Here is a 22,439-nt window from a genome sequence, read left to right as displayed (position 1 = left end):
TCAAAATAGTCTTTTGAGGCAGTGTTTTTCTGTTAGCGTTGGGCCGGCCAATCAAGCTCATTATCATACATAGTCACCATGTCGACCTCCCCCGCCCCCACTGAAGTGTCCTCTTTTCACAAACCCAAATCTGGTCACCCTAGCCTATATGCAGTACCCCATACTAAAAACCAACTGCATAGCCTAGCCCAGCGGTTCCCAAACTTTCCCCCCCGCGTACCACCGCCTACATTCCGACTCGGCTCGCGTACCCCCACCATCCGACACATAAACACATAAAAACGTAACGCATTCTATAACCCCCCCCCCCGTTGACAATATTTGTCCGTTTCCCGGTTTTAGGTGCGTGCATTTGGTCAGTTAAAAAGTTATGAAAAGTAGCCTGCATAGTAGCCTAACTACATCCACATACAATATCTTACAATAGGCCTACAACAACGCCTGACAAGGATGTATTCGTTTGGACAACATTAGGCTATACAGCCTAGAAAGGCTAAACTTAGGCTACCTTTAGTTTGTTAAATGTAAAGCCTAGCTTAATGTTACCTTTCTTGCCCATCTGAAAAAACTCCTAGCTTTGCTCCTTCCCTCCTTTCTGTTTTTGTTGTTTTCAAAAACCTGTTATATCCGCGAAACTTTCCCCCCACGGACCACGGACCATCCAATGCATTCAAAAGTAACGCATTCTATTAGCTATTCCAGGCGTCATGTTTAATAAGCTGCCCTTTTTTAGATGAACACATACAGAGTTTATAAATGATATCCTTTAATTTCATGTTTCCATATCATTATGACCTGATTCGAAATTATGTATTTATTCATGAATTAATTACAAAAGATTTAAATTTTTCATTTTACACCTGTCCGCCATAGCCCTTTGCATCTTGCGTACCCCCTAGAAGCAGCTCGCGTACCACCGGGGGTACGCGTACCACAGTTTGGGAATCCCTGGCCTAGCCTATATGCAGTAGCCTATCCTCAGTGTTGGGAGTAATGCGTTACAAAAGTAATGTAATTACTGTAATATATTGCTGTTTGCGGTAACGCGGTAATGTAAGGCATTACAAAAAATAAATTGGGTAATATTTACTCGGTACAAACTTCAGTAACGCGCGTTACAATGCAGTTTAACCCAAAATTAAGCGCTTGTTTTGTTTTGATACATATTCGCAAACACCACGCGAGAACAACAGAGGAGAAAAAATCCGCGCAAAATAGTAGAACGTTATCTCCTGATACTGGTTGAATATGACTGTGGCTGCAGCAGACTCGCAGGCGGACTCTATTTGCGGGATGGACATAAGCCTACGCTCATTATTTTCAGCTTGTCAGAGACAAGGCTATGAAGAACATAATAGTTAGTGCACTTTGTGTGCGAAACCGAAATATCTCTCAGCTCGCGAAATAGCACAAGTAAATTAATGAAACATCTAAAGTAGTGCCACGCTAATCTTTTTGATTCTTGATAAAACACAAACTATGCTGTTGTGCATGTCAGCTTTGTGTTGTGAACTTGAATTGAAGAGAATAAAGGGATAGAAATGCAGAAAAAGATTGTGTAGCCTGGCAGTGCCACCGCTCCCACCACGCGCATCACGCACTTTGCGCTGGGCACCAAAGGACAGAGGGGGCACCCAAATGTAACCAATGAATAGTAGCTTTACTGCAAACTGCGTTTCACTCTTCATCAATAACGTTTACAATGTCAAAATGCACTAACACGATGTTACATGCAAGTTTGATACCTTTTGGGTTCTCTCAATTACCACGTAGTACTAGAATTGGTGGGTCTTCAATCATTCGTTTTCCAAGCATTTAGGCTACATCAGGGGTCTCAAACACCCGGCCCGCGGGCCAAATCCGGCCCGCGTCCGGCCCAATTCCGGCCCGCGACGTATGTCAAAATAATAATGTAATCCGGTGGCCCTTGAGACTTTTTAATTGTGACAAACAACGATACTGATTAAAATAGACGATAGTTCCAAGTACGGTGACAAATCTCATTTGTACTCTGCTCCACTATGTGCTAGACATCCAGAGCTTCATTCAAACCCAGAATCGCTGCGCAAAGTTTTCAGGAAATACTTGTATTAGCCTACACGCGAGAAACACAAAGACGTGCATTTGTAATGACGCGGAAGCGATGCAGGCCATAGTGTTGCATAAGTTGAAGCAGAAATTAAGCAGAAATAGGCCTACACCAAATGTTGACATACGTTTACGTGTGATAGATAGGCTATGTTATTCACCTATTCTAAATCTGAAGGAGAATATCCTTTTGGAGATTATGATCGATCGTCTATTGAATGGAGGTGCGTCTGCGTGTATACGACGGTGTCCACTAAGCATACCATGCTTATTTCGACCCTCTGCCCAACATAGCTTGGAGGTTGCAGTGGTAATCGTGATGATAGTGTCCGTAATGGACGTGGTACAGACAGCAGGGCTAGTAGAAATAGGGCTCTAAACTACAAAGTCACCCGCAATATGATGCGAACTTCTGGGTACTCCGAACTCATTTAACCAGAATACTTTATTGTAGGCCTTGTGGTTTAGAAACCATATACATCTTAGGTGTTGGTATACATCTTAGGTGTTTTCCTGTTAATTTGTTATGTGGGTAATATGAAAAAAGTAAAGTAAACCTGCTCAAATATGTTCATCCAGTATTTATTAAAAGGTGCATCATTTGAGGTGCTTGCCATCCAGTGGCAAATTAGATGGGTAAATTTACCCCCTTCATAAACTTTTGTTTTACTCAAAGATTTTTACATTTACAGAAGGACTTTATCTCTGACCACTTTCAAGCCATGGCCTTTTGAAATTTTGATATAAAAATCCAATAGTGTTGCTTTCTTAACCCTGACGCCTATAGTTTGCCAGGTTTAAAAAAGTTATTTGAGGAAAATATTTTTATTTGGTGTGAAACACACACATACCTGTTTTTATGCTTTTCATTTGTTTTATAATTTGTATTAATATTTATTTTATCATTATTTTATTTATAAGCTAAGGTTGCTAGCACAGGTGTCTAAAACTAGATAAAAACACTTGCACTTTCTGTTTGCAGTTTTGTGTGGTATTTGAAAAAAAGAACATTGCATTTTCAGAAATAGCCGGCCCTCCAATCAGATGACGTTGGCAGAATTGGCCCCCAGCTCATTTGAGTTTGAGACCCCTGGGCTACATGAAGCACATGATATGCTGAGTCGACTGAAACGCATTCCATTCAGATAGCTAGGTGGATACCAGGCTCATAATTCACTTGTATTCGCAAAACGAAATGTGAAGCAACATGTCATTGCATACTTTCATTTCCAAAGCAATGAAGGTTGCTTAAAACAACTTAACATTGTGCATATTATTGTTAATATTGTGCTATCAATGTAACTCAAACAAATAAGGCTTGTAAACAAGAGCTAGCAAAAGGGCATTATGACAACGTAAAGATCAATGCTCTTAAAGTGACAGTGCACCATTTATAAGTAAAACAGCATTTCTTCAGAAATTAATGTTTAAAAATACACAGTAATGGTCTGTAAATAATAGGCCTTTTATTTTACTTTAGGTGTTTGAGTTATCATTTAAATGTCACTCACTCAAAGCCACTCACATAGGGCACCGAAATGGCCAGCAGGCCACCATCTTGACATGTCTTTATTAAAGGAACCGTATGTAAAAAATGTATTTCAATTAATCATAAAATTGCCCTGATATGTCACTAGACATTAAGAAATCATGTTCATTTCAAATTCTTATATCACTGACAACAGTAGTCTGGCCAGGATATTGTCATTTAGAAAAGTGAAGTTGCAGCCCTCAACTGATGTTGATGTTGTCATGTGTTTTGGCCTAATGCGCCACCCTCCACCTATCTACTAATCACAAAGTCAGTAGTGTTTCGTCATCCGGTTGCCAACTCTGCCAGTCAGAGGGGTGGGGAAGGGGATACACCGCTCTACAGTAATTTGAAAGTGATTGTAGTACCCGTTTTGGCCACAATCTTACATACGGTTCCTTTAAGCTTTGATTTACAATATAGTAGGCTCTCTATTGATTTTAATGAGTAGGCCTAGGCCTTAAAGTTACAGTATTTCTATCACAATTTACCAGACTTTGACCTTTTGTCGGTTTTTAACAAAATTCTGACTATGATTGTTACTTGTATTGCATTATGAGCACTGCGCCTATTGCATTCTACTGTTGCCTTAAGCCTAGCTCAGTCATTATGCTATACCACATCTCCCTCCATTGGAAGAGCAAGCTGCATTGAGCGTAATAAACTGCATTTAGAATGGCAAATCCATATTTCTAGATATTTTGGTGAAAGTAACTTAAAAGTAATGCAATAGTAGTGTAATGCCTTACAATTCAGAGACAGTAATATTATAATGTAACAAATTACTTTGAAATGACAGTAATAAGTAATGCATAGTACATTACGATTTTGAAGTAACTTGCCCAACACTGCCTATCCTACACACCAACTGCATAGCCTAGCTGCAGTAAGCTATCCTACACATTAACTGCATAACCTAGCCTATATGCAGTAGCCTATCCTACACACCAACTGCATAGCCTAGCTGCAGTAACCTAACCTGACTCTCGCCAGATGAATTTCATTCCGCCTAGCACCACTCATCCATCTGGGATCAATCCATTGGAGTGGTGCTTCAGAAGGCTGGGCCTAATCAAAAAATGCTTGCATATGATTGGATAAGTCACTTGTCCGTCATCTATTGATTTGCTACTTCAACCACTCACATCGAAGCCAACCCGTGACTCTGAGAACAGTCTCAGTCGCTTCTACGCTACGTCACATCTATGAAACTCCCGCCCTGCGTCCTGATTGGCTCTACTATAAAATCTGGTGCAGAAATCACTCTCAACGGAAGAGATCCCAGATGAATGTGAGTGAAGCTAGGCGGAGCTAAGCGAAACAAAATTCATCTGGCGAGAGTCAGGTTAGCAGTAACCTATCCTACACACTAACTGCATAGCCTATATGACAGTAGTGTCGAATGGTGAAACATTTTTTGTTTTGTTTTTGTGTGTATTTCCTCACATGGACTAGTTGTTTTTACTGAGTGGATAATGGGTTCTACAGCCATTTGTAGCCTACATATAGGAAAAGCTACGCAGCCTGAACACCAGTCAACATTATTGCTCTGACATCACTGCTGCTGGTAATGACATAGCCTACCCTCGTCCACCACCTGCTCGGTGAGGTCAATGGCCGTGTCGACGTCCCCCAGGCTGAAGGCTGACGAGGCGAAAAGAAGCTTCACATCACTGATGGAGACCCAGGCTGCGTTCCCTTTCTTCAGGAGTTGGTACGACTCCTGCAGCCACAGACAGGCCAGCTGGAACTTCTGATTCTCGTACGCCACCTTAGCCACGTGGAAACACTCGTCTGGGTTTAACCGGGAGGCCTGCTTCGTACCTGGGGAAGAAATACACAGTCGTAGGTGTGTGTGTGTGTTTGTGTTACTTTATGTGTGTGTGCATGTGCTTGTTTGTGTAAGTGTATGTGTGTGCATGTGGGTGTGTGTTTGCAGGTGTGTGTGTGTTTGTGTACAGTATCTGTGTGTATGTGTGAGTGTGTAAATGTGTGAGTGTGTGTGTGTGTGTGTATATGTATGTGGGCGCATGTGTGTGTGTTTATGTACGTGTGCGCATGTGTGTGTGTTTATGTATGTGTGTGCATATGTGTGTGTGTGTCATACCTGTCAACATTTAGCTTTCCAAAAACGGGAGATTTTTTTTTTGGGGGGGGGGGGTCAGTGTTTATACCGGATCTGTGTTTGCATATTTAATACGTTTCATACACGTGTTTCAATACTGCATTTCGGTCGTTACTTTTACCATACCATTACCTTACCTGCCTGCAGCCTACTTCCAAAACTCCAAAGCTGCTTGCTGTCAGATTTGGTTCCGAGGGCACAAGTTTAGTGTATCAACAACACTCAATAACAGTTTATGTGATGTGTTAATCAATTAAATTCCCAACAATTTCACAACAGCTAGTTCTGGAGTAGGCCATTCAACTAGCCCGCTTGCTTACGATGAGACTCAGGCTGCGCAGTCAGCACCCGCTTCCTTATTTGGGTTTTGGGTTGCCAGGTTTTAGTCTATGACAAAACGGTTGAAATTGAAACTAAGTGATCGTGTATGTGTAGGGTGTATTTTTTATACACAATCTGGCAACCTGAATGGATCAATGATTTTAAAATGAAGTTTGATGGCCATGCAAATTACGGGAGTTTTCCGGGAGAAATAACAAAACGGGAGGGTGCTGGGAGATGACCTTGAAATACGGGAGAAACCCGGGAAAAACGGGAGTGTTGACAGGTATGGTGTGTGTGTGACTGTGTGTACAGGTGCCCATGTGTGTGTGTTACTTTATTTGTGTGTGTATATGCTTGTTTGTGTGAGTGTATGTGTGTGCATGTCGTGAGTGCTTGCAGGTGTGTGTGTTTGTGTACCTGTGTGTATCTGTATGTGTGCACATGTGTGTGTGCATGTTTATGTATGTGTATACATTTGTGTACAGATGCCCGTGTGTGTGTGTGTGTTTATGTATCTGCGTCTGTGTATGTGTGTACAGATGCCCGTGTGTGTGTGTGTGTGTGTATATGTGTGTGTGTGTACCTGCCAGGCCATGTCCCATGATGCTTTGCGGCTCCAGCCTGTAGATCTCCTGCAGTCTGATGAGGCCCAGTGCCACTCCGTCCACCTCCTGCTGCTCTGGGAGGTCTTCAAGTGTTGAGGACAGGGCCTCCAGAAAATCTGAATCACACACACACATCAACACACACACACACGTAAACAGTACATCATACACACACACACACTCATTAAAACAACAATGAATGAATGTTAAAGGATAATTCCGGTATTTAGCACTTTGAGTCCATTTTCTGGATAGTTTTGGATGAACTAGAGTGGTGGACACCGAAATGTTGATGATGGGTCCTGTCTCGACTTTTCTGACTCGTTTTGAATCGCGTACTTGCATAAGCTAAGGGTCTAATCTGATTCAATGAGCTGGAGCTAAAAGTGTTACCGTCAGACTCAGCGAACGACTGGATGAACTGGGGAAAGGTAAAACTCAACAGTTTAACTCAAGGGGAGGTGGAAAACGAGTGTATTTCCCCAAATGGTGGAATACCCCTTTAACGTCGTAGCATCTATGAGTATGTTGCTAAGCTACAAGTTTGAAGCTAACGCCAGCTTGCTTGCTTACTTGATTAGCCGAGTCGTTTTAAACAGACTTCACACACTCCATTCGAATAAAAAACACAAATTAATTGTAACTTACATTGGGTGTGGTAGGAAAACGTCCGTTTCGTCGTCGTTTGTTGTACGAACCAGACAACAAGAAAGTAAACTTTCTTCAAGAGGATGCTTGAAAGCAGTGTGGTTGAACGCAATTATGTGTGTGTGAAGTGGCCTGTAGGAATCAATGACGCAAGGAGAACGCTACTACGCATGCGCACAAGTTAATTACGGGATGTGAAGTTTTAGGGGAGTGCCAGATTGAATGCATTAGAAGCTGAGACAGTTGGATTCACAGGTGACACCTGTGCCAGTGTTCTGATTAGCCCGGGAACTACTCAGCTGGCTTTAGGCCATTATGACATCACAGCCATTCAAGTCTATGGGGGAAAAATAAACTAATAACTCTCTTGCCCCACTCCAGACCTTCAGAACGGTTATTTCAACATGTCTGTACGTTAAGCGGTTGGAGTCGCATTCATTCTTGAAAAGGTAAAAAGAAAAGGTTATAAAGGGCAGCCGTGGCCTACTGGTTAGCACTTCGGACCTGTAACCGGAGGGTTGCCGGCTCGAACCCCGACCAGTAGGCACAGCTGAAGTGCCCTTGAGCAAGGCACCTAACCCCCTCACTGCGCCGGGATTAGTGTGGGCTTCACCTCACTGTGTGTTCACTGTGTGCTGAGTGTGTTTCACTAATTCACGGATTGGGATAAATGCAGAGACCAAATTTCCCTCACGGGACCAAAAGAGTATATATACTTATACTACTTATACTTATGCCCATAGGCAGCCACTCTGAAGCAGTAAAGGCGATTCAAAATGAGTCAGAAAAGTCGAGACAGGACCAATCGTCAAAATTTCGGTGTCCACCACTCTAGTTCATCCAAAACAAACCCGGAAAGGGACTCAAAGTGCTTAATACCGGAATTATCCTTTAAGCTACCATATATAGTTCCCTTCTTATTGTAAAAGAACACATTGTGAAACGTGACTAGATGCTGTGGCCATACCGACAATCTAAAACACACACACACACACCACAGCGTGGGACATGGCAGGATGTCATGGCCATGGTAAAATCTAAAACACACACACACCACAGTATGGTCATACCGTCTGAGGGCCTCTGTTGGGTGTACCTCACTATGTCATTAAACTTCCATTTGATTCGGTTCACCAGCTGGTAGGCTGTGATGGGGTTGCTGAGGTCACTTGGCTGGTCAACAGAGAGGCCCTGCAAGACCTTCAGCACTCTGGAGAGGAAGAGAGAGAGACCGCTAGACATCAGTAGTGTTCTATACCCTAACATCACAGAACACATCAGTAGTGTTCTACCCTAACATCACAGAACACATCAGTAGTGTTCTATACCCTAACATCACAGAACACATCAGTAGTGTTCTACCTTAACATCACAGAACACATCAGTAGTGTTCTATACCCTAACATCACAGAACACATCAGTAGTGTTCTACCCTAACATCACAGAACACATCAGTAGTGTTCTACCCTAACATCACAGAACACATCAGTAGTGTTTTATACCCTAACATCACAGAACCACTAGACATCAGTAGTGTTCTATACCCTAACATCACAGAACACATCAGTAGTGTTTTATACCCTAACATCACAGAACCACTAGACATCAGTAGTGTTCTATACCCTAACATCACAGAACACATCAGTAGTGTTCTACCCTAACATCACAGAACACATTAGTAATGTTCTACCCTAACATCACAGAACCGCTAGAGATCAGTAGTGTTCTATACCCTAACACCACAGAACACATCAGTAGTGTTCTACCCTAACATCACAGAACCACTAGACATTAGTAGTCTTTTATACCCTAACATCACAGAACACATCAGTAGTGTTCTACCCTAACATCACAGAACCGCTAGACATTAGTAGTCGTCTATACCCTAACATCACAGAACACATCAGTAGTGTTCTATACCCTAACATCAGAGAACACATCAGTAGTGTTCTATACCCTAACATCACAGAACTGCTAGACATCAGTAGTGTTCTACCCTAACATCGCAGAACATATCAGTAGTGTTCTATCCTAACATCACAGAAGACATCAGTAGTGTTCTACCCTAACATCACAGAACATATCAGTAGTGTTCTATACCCTAACTATACCCTAACATCACAGAACCACTAGACATCAGTAGTGTTCTATACCCTAACATCACAGAACATATCAGTAGTGTTCTATACACTAACATCACAGAACACATCAGTAGTGTTCTACCCTAACATCACAGAACCACTAGACATCAGTAGTGTTCTACCCTAGCATCACAGAACATATCAGTAGTGTTCTACCCTAACATCACAGAACATATCAGTAGTGTTCTATACCCTAACATCACAGAACACATCAGTAGTGTTCTACCTTAACATCACAGAACACATCAGTAGTGTTCTATACCCTAACATCACAGAACACATCAGTAGTGTTCTACCCTAACATCACAGAACACATTAGTAGGTCATCCATAGTGTTCTATACCCTAACATCACGTTGCCACTAGAGTAGGGATGCATACACTAACCAAAAAGAACTATAGGAATCTTAGTGTTTTGGGACATACTATTATAGTAATAGTGGTTAAATAAAATTAATAAAAAAATGTTTGTGGGAAAATAATTAAAATATGCCCTTTTTAAGTTGTAGTCCACTTAAAATGCAGAGCCACACGTGTTGTAATTCTCCATTCCCCTAGATGGCGCCGTATTGTGTATGTTGGCTGAGCCACCTATTTTGATCATTGGTATAATAAGTGGTGAATAGAAGCCTTTGTGTTTGAATATATTAAAGTACATATCACACAGCTGAGACTAAAGAGGGACCTCAGTGCTACCGGGACACCCATATGATCCATCTACCACACAAGTGTGTGTGTGTGTGATCCATCTACCACACAAGTGTGAGCTTTACCTGTTTAGTTCGTGTATGTGTTTTATCTCTTCCCTGATGTATCTGGCAAAGTTCAGCATAAGGGTCTGATCCACAATCATAAGATCTTCCATCTCCTCTGAAAGATCCAGAAACACACACACACACACACACACACACACACATATCTTTACAGACAAAGAGGCTACAAGATACAGATCAGCAGACATTAGGTATTTAATTAGGTAATTTTATTAAGTAAACTTCAGCGCAGTTGAGGTGTAATTCTCAAGTTTACTTAATGTTAGTTTACTAGTACTTGTGGTATACTTGTCAGTGTACTATTTTAATACTTCTTCGGACTAGATTGGCCCACTTTTCAGTTAATAAAAATTAACTCGTAAGTATAAAAATGCCACCAATCCTCAACCAACAACTTCAAACTGAGCTGCTATTTGCATATAAACTCTTTTTTTATCCTGATATTTTATTTTCTTTCATTTAATCTTTTTACTTTCTTTTAACTTTTACTTTCTGAAGCCAGACTTTTACACCTCTGTTACGCTTAAGAAATGCTTAATAAACGAAGTGCATGTTGAACAGATTTAGATCCCTCTTGAAAGACCCAAAACTATCACATGAACACACACACACACACACACACACACACACACCACACACACGCACACACTGGGCAACTCATTCTAACATGGAATCACTGAGGAAAAGAGTCTTGAATTTGACCTAGCGTTTATGGCTGGCCAACACAACAGATGCTCATCAGAAGACCGCAGTGGGCGGTTGGGGACGTATTGTACATCTTGATCATTGAATTAAGATATCAGGGAGCAGATCCAGTCTCCTATAGGTGCATGTATTGAACTTAGAGGTGTACTGGTAGTGTACTAATGGTAAATGGTTTAGAGGTGTACTGGTAGTGTACTAATGGTCAATGGATTAGAGGTGTACTGTTAGTGTACTAATGGTCAATGGATTAGAGGTGTACTGTTAGTGTACTAATGGTCAATGGATTAGAGGTGTACTGGTAGTGTACTAATGGTCAATGGATTAGAGGTGTACTGTTAGTGTACTAATGGTCAATGGATTAGAGGTGTACTGGTAGTGTACTAATGGTCAATGGATTAGAGGTGTACTGTTAGTGTACTAATGGTCAATGGATTAGAGGTGTACTGTTAGTGTACTAATGGTCAATGGATTAGAGGTGTACTGGTAGTGTACTAATGGTCAATGGATTAGAGGTGTACTGGTAGTGTACTAATGGTCAAGGGATTAGAGGTGTACTGGTAGTGTACTAATGGTCAATGGATTAGAGGTGTACTGTTAGTGTACTAATGGTCAATGGATTAGAGGTGTACTGTTAGTGTACTAATGGTCAATGGATTAGAGGTGTACTGTTAGTGTACTAATGGTCAATGGATTAGAGGTGTACTGTTAGTGTACTAATGGTCAATGGATTAGAGGTGTACTGTTAGTGTACTAATGGTCAATGGATTAGAGGTGTACTGTTAGTGTACTAATGGTCAATGGATTAGAGGTGTACTGTTAGTGTACTAATGGTCAATGGATTAGAGGTGTACTGGTAGTGTACTAATGGTAAATGGATTAGAGGTGTACTGTTAGTGTACTAATGGTAAATGGATTGCATTTATATAGCGCTTTTCCTCTCCTCCGAGGTCTCAAAGAACTTCACAATGGCATGCCTCTCATTCACACACTCACACACTCACACAACTAGGGATGTAACGATATGAAAATTTAGGTAACACTTTATAATAACTACACACAATTCATCATTTATAAAGCCTTTGTTACTTATTAGTTAATGGTTTGTTCATCATTAGTAATTTCTTGTTCATACATAATTTATCATCAGTAAAGCATTTGTTCACACAATTATAAATGGTTTGTTCATAGTAAATAAGCCTATCCAAAAAATATGTTTGTAAGTACGTGATTTATACTTAATAAGTAATGAAACAACCACTTATAATGAAATCATTTTCTTATTATAAACCAGTTGTAAACTATTACAAAATGCTTTGTTCATCATTTGTAAAGCATTGTTCCTATGTTAATTCTAATAAATAAAGTATTTGTACACACAGTTATAAATGGTTTGTTCATAGTAAATAAGCCTATATCTAAAATATGTTCATGAATTATTGTTAATACTTAATAAATTATGCAATATACACATGCACTAATGATTAGTTAGGGTGAGGATACATATTTTATAAACCACTTCCTAATACTATAATTCATTATTAACTCAGGGGTTACAAGTGGTTAGTTAATGATATTTTGTGAGCTTATCTAAAGTGTGGACTTTCTATGCCTTTAAAGTTTAAAATTAGTATACTAATACTACATTTCCATAAACTTCAAAGGAGATGAAGATCAATTAACAAATCAATCAACCAGGCCTCTATGTAACCAGAGGAGTAGTGTCATGACCCAGCAGCAACGTGTCGTGTGTGTGTGTGTTACCTGTAGAAGAGTAGTACTCATGTCGTGTGTGTGTGTGTGTGTTACCTGTAGAAGAGTAGTACTCATGTCGTGTGTGTGTGTGTGTGTTACCTGTAGAAGAGTAGTACTCATGTTGTGTGTGTGTGTGTGTGTGTTACCTGTAGAAGAGTAGTACTCATGTCGTGTGTGTGTGTGTGTGTTACCTGTAGAAGAGTAGTACTCATGTCCAGTGGAGAGCTTCCCCAGCAGCAGGAATAACAGGAGTTGTCTTAGCATCTTTTCTTACTTCACACACACACGCACACACACACTGCTGTCTTCTTGAACTCCGCATCTGATGCCCTGCCTGTCACTCTCGTCCCTTTAAAACCAGCCGTCACGTGCCACAGACGTCTTAGTGGACAAAACTTGACCAACCAGTCTGAAGTGAAACCAATCTCATGCGTAGCCATGGCACACACACACACACACACACACACACACATACCACACGCACACACACACACACACACACACACACACACGGTTTATGGGGGTGAGTGGGAAAGGTGTGTATGTGGGCCTGTTTATAACCTGTTTACAACCTAACGTAACCTAGCCTAGTGAGTAAAATGCCCCCAGCCTAGTGAGTAGGGTATCCCAGCCTAGTGAGTATACTGCACCCAGCCTAGTGAGTAGGGTATAATACTGCACCCAGCCTAGTGAGTATACTGCACCCAGCCTAGTGAGTAGGGTATCCCAGCCTAGTGAGTATACTGCACCCAGCCTAGTGAGTAGGGTATAATACTGCACCCAGCCTAGTGAGTAGGTATAATACTGCACCCAACCTAGTGAGTAGGGTATAATACTGCACCCAGCCTAGTGAGTATACTGCACCCAGCCTAGTGAGTAGGGTATAATACTGCACCCAGCCTAGTGAGTAGGGTATAATACTGCACCCAGCCTAGTGAGTATACTGTCCCCAGCCTAGTGAGTAGGTAGGGTATCCCAGCCTAGTGAGTAGGGTATAATAAGGTATAATACTGCACCTAGCTTTGGGAAAAACTTCACTCTAGGATCATTATCATTTGTGTGTGTGTGTGTGTATGTGTTTCTGGATCAATTATCAGTAATAGCTCATCAATTCTGAATCTCATTCAGAATAGCATCATATAGACTCATTAACCAACCCTTTCCTGTAAATGTGCTTGCAAGCTGATGAGAAGAACCCAGGAGGAGGAGAAGGAGGAGGAGGAGGAGGAGGGCGCTGGGATGGCCTGGAGGAACGACACATGACATGACATCATGGACCAGTCTAAAATGAAACCTTCTCTCTGCTTTCCCGTAAATGGCTGATGTTTTGTAAAGGGCTGATGTTTTGTAAATGGCTGAGGTGGTGGTGATGGTGGTTGTGTGTTTTTTTACACAGAGGAATATGTTTAGGAATACACTTGACTTCCTCATACTCCTAATCATGTGTGTGGTCTGATACTGTGGGTGCCAGTTTGACGGCGAATTTTGCTGACAGTGCATGTATACTGTGGCCAAAGACAAGTCACAAAGAGGGCTGAGTCAGGCGAAGATAATTAAAAGATAGATCAAAGTTTAACACTGGTTAATTAATAAAAGATAGATAGATAGATCAGAATTTAACACTGTTTGCATGTGATTGGTTTACTGTATTTCACTTAACCAGAGAGGTCTCGCACATTTCAGAGTCTCCGCCTTGACTTAATTTCCCGCTACAGTATATCAGCTGCCGAATGCGTTACGCCCTTTGTGTTTCACTCAACCTTATCTGCGTGAGAAAGAGACAGATAGACAGGCAGGGGAATTTGGACAATCACCTTAAACATTCTCAGCTTCTGACTGTTTTTATGAGAATCAGCTGAGTGCTTCATGTCAGGCATTCCTGTTTCTGCGTGTCATTCTTAAAGCATGTAGAGAATGTGATTGGTATTGCGTGACCATGTGTAGACAAGGCTGTGAGTCATCATAATAAAACAGTGAGTTATCATATTACATGTAAATGAAACCCCGACTAGTACAACATGCCTGTATGCTACTGAGACCCTGAATTTCCCCTTGGGGATCAATAAAGTATCTATCTACATGCTGTCTTTAAAAGATTACTGTAACGTTGGCGTCAGCTATAAAAAGGTGGTATAAAAACACCCCAAATGTTTTAGTTTTAATTTAAAAAATGCAGAAAACCTGTTCACTTATAAGCCGCCATGGTTACGTAGGTCTCAATGCTTTAGAAGCATTAATAAAAACTAAAACATTTGGGGTGTTTTTATACCACCTTTTTAATAGCTGACGCCAACATCTCATTAGGCCAACATGTCGTAGACTACTAGTCGGGGTTCCTTTTAAGGGAGCCTGCCTATGTTCCCTAACCCAGTGGTTTTCAAAGTGGGGGCCGCGAAGGGATGCCAGGGGGGCCTCAGCAACTTGGAAGGAAAAATAAAAACAACAAATAAATACATTTGAAAATGTTTAAATATACCTATTACTATGAGGGTTGTTATACAATGCCATTATAATAATTTTCCATGATAATAACTGGGAATAATAGTAGAGTGATAGCTCTCACATAGCAGAACCTATTGATATTTGGGGGGCCTTGTCGTGGAAAAGTTTGGGAACCCCTGCCCTAACCCATCCACCACAGGCCTAATCCCTAACCCCGACCCCCCAACCCTAACCTTATTATTATGTTGTACTTATGTATAACTTTTGATTTAAGATAGGTACCTCACTTTTCTTTTTGGTGTGGTCAGATCCGATTGGCCAGTGCACCCACAGTCATCCACAAACCTCATGTTCCCCTAACCTAACCTTATAAATGTGGGAACATTGGGCTATAGGGCTGACCCCCCTTTTAAGGCAGTAAATTATCATCTTTGTTTCCCTCAAATTGACACCACTCTGACTCACTCAGACACAAAAATGAATGAGCTGTCTGGTCAAATAATCACACATTAGAGTCTCTAATCCTCGAGTTTTAACTGGCCTGCACTTGGCCTGGCATTTAGCCTATGTAGCCTAAAGTGTAGCCTAGGCTACAATAAGGTAATCCTGGGTTACATTAGCCTATGTATCTAGAATAATTATAGAGCAAACATAGCAGATGCCAAATATTCAAGGAGCTCTAATCTAGTCTTGATTATTATTGAATCAACTAGCATCCTGATTTGTTCTCAGTCTCACACTTCCCCACTGACATTTAAATGATCCAAATGACACTTTCGGAATTCATGGGCAAGTGTCTGACGTTCGGCATTTGAGGGTGTTTGAGGTCATGCTTGTGTACATCCTATCCGGCAGATGGCGCTGGCGGGTTAAAGAACGTGTGTTCTTTTTTCCCGGGATTGGCGGTGGGGTTTGACATCACTTTGGCGCCGAATTGCGCAGCGCGGGTAATGTGTTTATGAAAACACGAAGAGTATTGTAACGTTAAGTTATACGATACACCGACCTATCGCCCGGTTGAAACTTTCCAAAACTCAAATCATGCAGCGGAGTATTGCGTGAGTACGCTCGTATAGTGTTGGTCGCATTCTTAATGGTATAACGTTATTCAAGGACTCCAATGTTCATGGGCACAAGGACCTAAATAGTCCGCAAACGTGCAAGCTGCATCTAGTATGCTAACCTATGTGTGGTGTCAAGAGCTAATGTATCAGTATGGGTCGAGTTAATAACTTAGGATTATAAATAATATGAGTAATTTTGTACGCACTTTTGTATTTTGCACTTGTTTCCAGATCTCAAGAATATATGCAAACTTCCTGATTGAGGCATGTAACGTTATGCTATCTACGTTAGCCACGATAAACATGGCTAATTACCACCGTTTTCGGCATAAAGTTACTTTGTTTATGATTCGGTAACATTAAATTTAGCTAGTGTTAACTGATGTCAACAATAAATATCCGATCTCATATTGATAGACCGAACCAGACTGCGTAATCACCCAGCGCAGGAACAACTCGGGGTATAACGCTAGTGTAAGTAAACCATAAGGTGGAAGGTAGAACAACTCGGGGTATAACGTTAGTGTAAGTAAACCATAAGGTGGGAGGTAGAACAACTCGGGGTATAACGCTAGTATAAGTAAACCATAAGGTGTGAGGTAGTGTCATCGCTAGAAACGTTATGACTCTCGTAGTGGTAGTTTGGATGTGTCAGACTATGCCCTGTTCACGTCAGTCAGTTCTCTTCGTGACACTTCTGACATACTCTCACTATTCTCTTCCTTTTCCTAGGTCTTTCTTCCAGCCAATGAAAGGCAAGGAGAAGAATGACGGACAGGTGAAGGTGAAATCAGAGTGAGTTTGAGACTTCTTTGTCCCACCTCTGCATACAGTGTTGCTAAATTTCTGGCCCAATGTGTTATTTATTATATTTGAGACAATTAATTAGGAATAGGTCATGCAGGAAGCCTCCCTTTCTTTGTGATTGCCTCTATTACATTGTAACACTACAATCTTACCATATACTATACTCATTATAAATGTGATCAAATGTAATCAATCCACATCCCAATCACACAAGCCATTAAGTCCAGAGCCGGCCCAAGCCCTGATGGAGCCCTAAACGGAATTTGATTTGGGGGCCTCCAACCACCCCATCGCCACAAGTAATATTAAATATGGTCAATGCTTTAACATCGACCCATGGACAACAGATGCAAAATAGCCATTTTGGCTAATTCTGGCGCATTTACATTTTTATGTTCATTAATGTGCACTGTCCATGTCTAAATAAACCTTAAATAAATAAATAAATAAATAAATTCACATCGCCACCAGTAATATTAAATATGGGGGCCTCCCTACTAACTCATCGCCACCAGTAATATTAAATATGGGGGCCTCCAACCACCCCATCACCACCAGATATATTAAATATGGGGCCTCCCTACCAACCCATCGCCACCAGTAATATTAAATATGGTCAATACTTAATCATTCACATCGCCACCAGTAATATTAAATATGGTCAATGCTTAATCATTCACATCGCCAGTAATAATAAATATTGTCAATGCTTAATCATTCACATCCGTGCCAGTAATATTAAATATTGTCAATGCTTAATCATTCACATCGCTGCCAGTAATATTAAATATTGTCAATGCTTAATCATTAACATCGCTGCCAGTAATATTAAATATTGTCAATGCTTAATCATTCACATCGCCAGTAATATTAAATATTGTCAATGCTTAATCATTCACATCACCACCAGTAATATTAAATATTGTCAATGCTTAATCATTTACATCGCCAGTAATATTAAATATTGTCAATGCTTAATCATTCACATCACCACCAGTAATATTAAATATTGTCAATGCTTAATCCTTCACATCACCACCAGTAATATTAAATATTGTCAATGCTTAATCATTCACATCGCCAGTAATATTAAATATTGTCAATGCTTAATAATTTACATCGCCAGTAATATTAAATATTGTCAATGCTTAATCATTCACATCACCACCAGTAATATTAAATATTGTCAATGCTTAATCATTCACATCGCCAGTAATATTAAATATTGTCAATGCTTAATCTATGATCGTCAACTCATTCCAATTTCACTCAGCAACCGTAAGATGACCTCAGAAAAATGTGCAGTGGTGTCTTAATTTTTTCTCATCTCATCAACAATATAACTCTTGATGTAAGGGGGAGGTAAGGGGCCTTGATTAATTTCTGGGGGCCCTATATGTGTAGTGCGTGTACAGGCCGATCCGGCTCTGATTGGGCACATTATGCTGTGACTGACCACTTCCAATTTAAGGACACTGCTCTGTAGGCGGTGCTGTGGAAGCCCATACTTCACTAGAGCAACAGGGATGTTGGAAGTGTTTTGTGAGAGGGGGTGCGGATCATAACAGGGTGGGTTTAGGGGGTATCACACCCAGAGATAGATAGATAGATAGATAGATAGATACTTTATTGATCCCCAGGGGAAATTCAAGGTAAAAAACCCGGGAAAATCTTGAAATTCTGGCTGTTAAATACACCATTTTAACCAGTTTGGGAGGGACAGAAATACCATAGACTCGGAGCAAGCAGGACCAAGTGGTGTGAACATTGGCTACCTGCATACGGTCATCACACAGAAATTAGTGCAGTGTGGTTATGATGCTAGCCAGCTTTAAGCACAATTGAGTACAACCTGGAAAATCATTGTGTGGTGGTCAATGTTGATATTGTGTTGGGCCGCCACAAATACATGTAAGTCAATGTATGACACTGCGCTGTCACTTGCTATGATAATTACCGCTGTTAGACCTACAACTAGTCGCCATTTCCATTTTTGTTTTCGTGCAGCGGATTAAGCTAGCTCTTTTTGTGGACAGTGAAAAGGCTGAATTTGAACACGGTAGATGTTTCTCTCTCACACGCACACGCGTGCACACGCGTGCACACACACATACGCAAACACACACATACGCAAACACACACACACACACACACACACACACACACACACACACACACATACGCGCACACGCACACGCACACACGCACACACGCACACACACGCACACACACGCACACACGCACTGAGTGAATACAAACACTGTTGTTGTTTCTGTGGCCAGTGTGTAACACACACACACACACACACACTCACACGCACTTACACTTACACGCACACGCACACACGCACTAAGTGAATAGAACACTATTGTTGTCTCTGTGGTCAGGTCTGTGAAGAGCCCACTCAAACTGCAGAACGGCAACCAGGAAGTGGACTCTCCGGTGAAGAAGCTGAGCAAGCGCAGCCGGCAAATCCTGGACAGCGATGATGAAGAGCAGACGGCCAATCAGGTCAAAGGAGACGCCAGAGACAAACCCACCAAGGAGCAGGCAGCCAATCAGGTCAAAGGAGACGCTGAAGACAAACCCACCAAGGAGCATGTGAGTCCCACCCCCTTTAATCAGTACTGGGGCCTTTCTAATGAAGTGTGTGGAACCTGCCTATATGTGTTAATACACTAATAGTTTGTGTTTAGAGTGTGTGTGTTTGTTTCAGTTAGGGTTGGGTATCGTTTGGGTTTTATCCGATACCGGTGCTAAATCGATACTTTCAAAAAGGTGCTGGTGCCGAAACGGTGCCTGAACCGGTACTTTGTTTTTTAAAATGTTTTAAATTAAAATGGTCTAAAGCAGTGGTCTCCAACACGGTGCCCACGGGCACCAGGTAGCCCGCGGAACGTCTATGAGGCGCCCCCAGCGCACCTTCTAAAAATAGCCAATAGGTCGCCTGCAAATCACGCTCTAAAAACACGCTCCATTGTGAAGTTTTCAATAGATATTTAAGTCTAGACCAGAACCTTTTTAAGAATGTATGTACTCATAGATCTATAACATTACATTAATATTGGTGATACCTTACAAATTGTAGCTTCGTTAAATTTTAGCCTTTGGTGCCAAATCCGTTTCCCATTCGATCTTTAAACGACAACGGAAGCGGAGCGCATACACACTGCTCGCACGCATAGACAGTAAAGTGGAAAAAACTTGCTCGTCTGGTGTAGCCAATGGAAGCATATCTTTGCAAATGTTCTATGGCCATTCTATGTTCATCAAATACGGTTCTTGCATGATTGTTCAAGGACTGAAAAACAATTGCTTTAGCTCACAGGCCTTTTCTCCTCCGTAGGCTACTGCCGTATAATAGCGCTGACAATTTTGTGGCATGCGTGACTGAGCAGGACTGTGCATTACCTTTTTTTGTCAGATCATGGAGAGATTTCAGGTGTGCAATAACTTTAAAAAGAGGTCTTCATATGTTAGGGTGGTGTGGGTGAATTGAAATGTTAAAATCGAATTGTCCACTGAAATCAGAACTTAAACAACCCCTGAATTCATAATGGTGGGTGGGTATAAATTGGGTACAAATGTATTTATTTATTTAAACCCAATTTATTAATTGCACAAAAATATTGTTGTTTTTTTTGTTAAGAAATTAAGATTAGATTCCCCATGCAAACTTTGAAATGAACAAACTGAACAAATATGTTGGTAGTGTTGCATATTGATATTAAAGTATTGAAGAATCATCTGAAAATACAGTTACTTAATATATAAAGACTAATTTAAAAGTAAAAATCACATAGGCCTATTATTTAGGAGGACTACCCTCGCAAAAAAGGGGTGAGGGTCTGTTTGTTTCAAATGAGTAGCCCTCCATATGATTTCGGGTCTTCAGGTAGCCCTCATTCCCAAAAAGGTTGGAGACCCCTGGTCTAAAGCATGAATTGCTTTTTTTATTGATAAGACAAATTTGAAAATGAAATTGAACTGTTATATTCAATTTGCTATCAATATCTCATTGCTCCTACGAATAATATATTTAAATGTTAAAACAGCTTGCCATGCATGCACACACAATGGTAAGCTCGCTTTCAAGTTTACCCAGTGTAGGCAGTTTGCCATAAGGTATGTTAAAACCGCTTGCCACAGGTCATGGACAATGGCATTTGCAAGCAAGCTAATCTAACAGGGACTCTACTTTCCAGTTAATTCAGTGTGTTCCCAAATGCTTCAAGAAATGTCATGTCTTAACCCATAACACGCAATAGTTTTTAACATGTTAGGCTACATGTCTGTGTGGAAGTGTTTAGATTCCCAGCGCTAGCCTAGTAGGCATTTTAACAGCAACTATGCTATGCGCTAACACCAGTCAGCTGAGTTTAATTAGCGATAAAATACGGAGATGGTTTCGTAGCCTCTTTGACAGCTCAGTGACATCAGGTATGTAACCTACATATTTATGTTTTTGTCAGCTAACTTTTAACATGATATTCATATTCATTGTGATGCTATATGGGCCTCATGCACATGAAAGATTAGGCTAATATCATGCCATTATGTTGTTTAGAACACACCGTGAAATAAAGTTTTCACCTTACAACTTTGCTGATAACATTTCAAATAAATGCCAGTTAGCGCATTAGCAAGGATATTGTGTAACATATAGGCTACTGTTGATGTTGTTTCATAGACTTTTGCTTGTGTGTAGTTAGGCCCACTGCTAGATTTTGACAGGAGCTCGCGATATCGCTTAAGTAAGCTACTTGGGCTCACGCAAGCTGTCAAACACTGTCCACTCACCTATGTGGTGCATCCAGTGTTTATGTTAGCTAACTGTATCTGGATGTGTTGCTATCAGAGCAAGACGTTAGAGGTGGTGCATGACATGCAGTGATGCCTCGTATAAAAAAATAAAATAAAAAAACGCTATTTAAGCACCGAAATGAGGCACCGAAATCCACGTTGTTATTCGATGCAGTTACTACCGTTTGCGTCGGCACCGGTGCCATATTAGAACCGTGTTTCGGTGCCCAACCCTAGTTTCAGTTAGCATATTAGCGGGTTTGATGCTCATTGAGCTCAATGCAAATCAAACCAGCTAACAGGCTAACTGAAATAAATTGTGAAACAATGCAAAACCTCACAGTAAGCACAACATTATCCCCAAGTATCCAATATTTCATCAATCCTACTCCTGCTTAGATTTTTTTAAGTAGGCAATTTGTTGGCCTACTTAAAAAATTTCATAAGCCGCACGACTGACGGAATTTTGCAAAATCAATGGTTTATGGTCGGGAGATTACAGTAGTTGTGTGTGTTGTGTTTGTGTGTGTGTGTATGTGTGTGTAAAGTATGTTTTATTTTTCCCCCCCATGTTGTAGGAGTCTGCTCCTAAAGCCACGCCCACCCCTCTCTCGCCAAAGACGCCTGTTTCC

General features: G+C 41.0%; 2 protein-coding genes across 4 annotated transcripts in view; one reads left to right on the top strand and one right to left on the bottom strand.

Moving 5' to 3' along the window:
• The window catches only part of LOC143139628 (prolyl 4-hydroxylase subunit alpha-1), a 40,332-nt gene extending 27,301 nt beyond the window's left edge, over window positions 1-13,031 (bottom strand). Inside the window, exons 1-5 of one of the 2 annotated variants that reach the window (XM_076300241.1) lie at window positions 12,883-13,031; window positions 10,235-10,331; window positions 8,392-8,531; window positions 6,652-6,789; window positions 5,204-5,443 (exon numbers count right to left, since the gene is read on the bottom strand). In XM_076300241.1, the coding sequence (XP_076156356.1) occupies window positions 5,204-5,443; window positions 6,652-6,789; window positions 8,392-8,531; window positions 10,235-10,331; window positions 12,883-12,955 (688 nt within the window). In that variant the 5' untranslated portion in view covers window positions 12,956-13,031. Of the gene's footprint in view, window positions 1-5,203; window positions 5,444-6,651; window positions 6,790-8,391; window positions 8,532-10,234; window positions 10,332-12,700; window positions 12,792-12,882 lie in introns of those variants that run through there. The other variant, XM_076300242.1, reaches the window with a different exon arrangement.
• Window positions 13,032-16,049: 3,018 nt separating this feature from the next.
• Window positions 16,050-22,439, top strand: part of lig1 (ligase I, DNA, ATP-dependent) — a 32,489-nt gene continuing 26,099 nt past the window's right edge. For both annotated transcript variants that reach the window (XM_076300239.1, XM_076300238.1), the window contains exons 1-4: window positions 16,050-16,191; window positions 16,930-16,992; window positions 19,392-19,605; window positions 22,386-22,439. The exon at window positions 22,386-22,439 is cut by the window's right edge and continues 106 nt beyond it. In XM_076300239.1, coding sequence (XP_076156354.1) covers window positions 16,175-16,191; window positions 16,930-16,992; window positions 19,392-19,605; window positions 22,386-22,439 — 348 coding nt within the window. In that variant the 5' untranslated portion in view covers window positions 16,050-16,174. The remainder of the gene's footprint in view (window positions 16,192-16,929; window positions 16,993-19,391; window positions 19,606-22,385) is intronic.

The sequence above is a fragment of the Alosa pseudoharengus genome, unplaced genomic scaffold, assembly GCF_046254945.1.
Source record: "Alosa pseudoharengus isolate Yale_2024_CS ecotype anadromous, Long Island Sound unplaced genomic scaffold, YU_APseudo_1.1 YU_APseudo_1.1_scf_22, whole genome shotgun sequence".
NCBI classification, from domain to species: domain Eukaryota; kingdom Metazoa; phylum Chordata; class Actinopteri; order Clupeiformes; family Clupeidae; genus Alosa; species Alosa pseudoharengus.
Note: the sequence above shows the minus strand (reverse complement) of the source record. Positions and strands in the feature narration are given on the sequence as shown.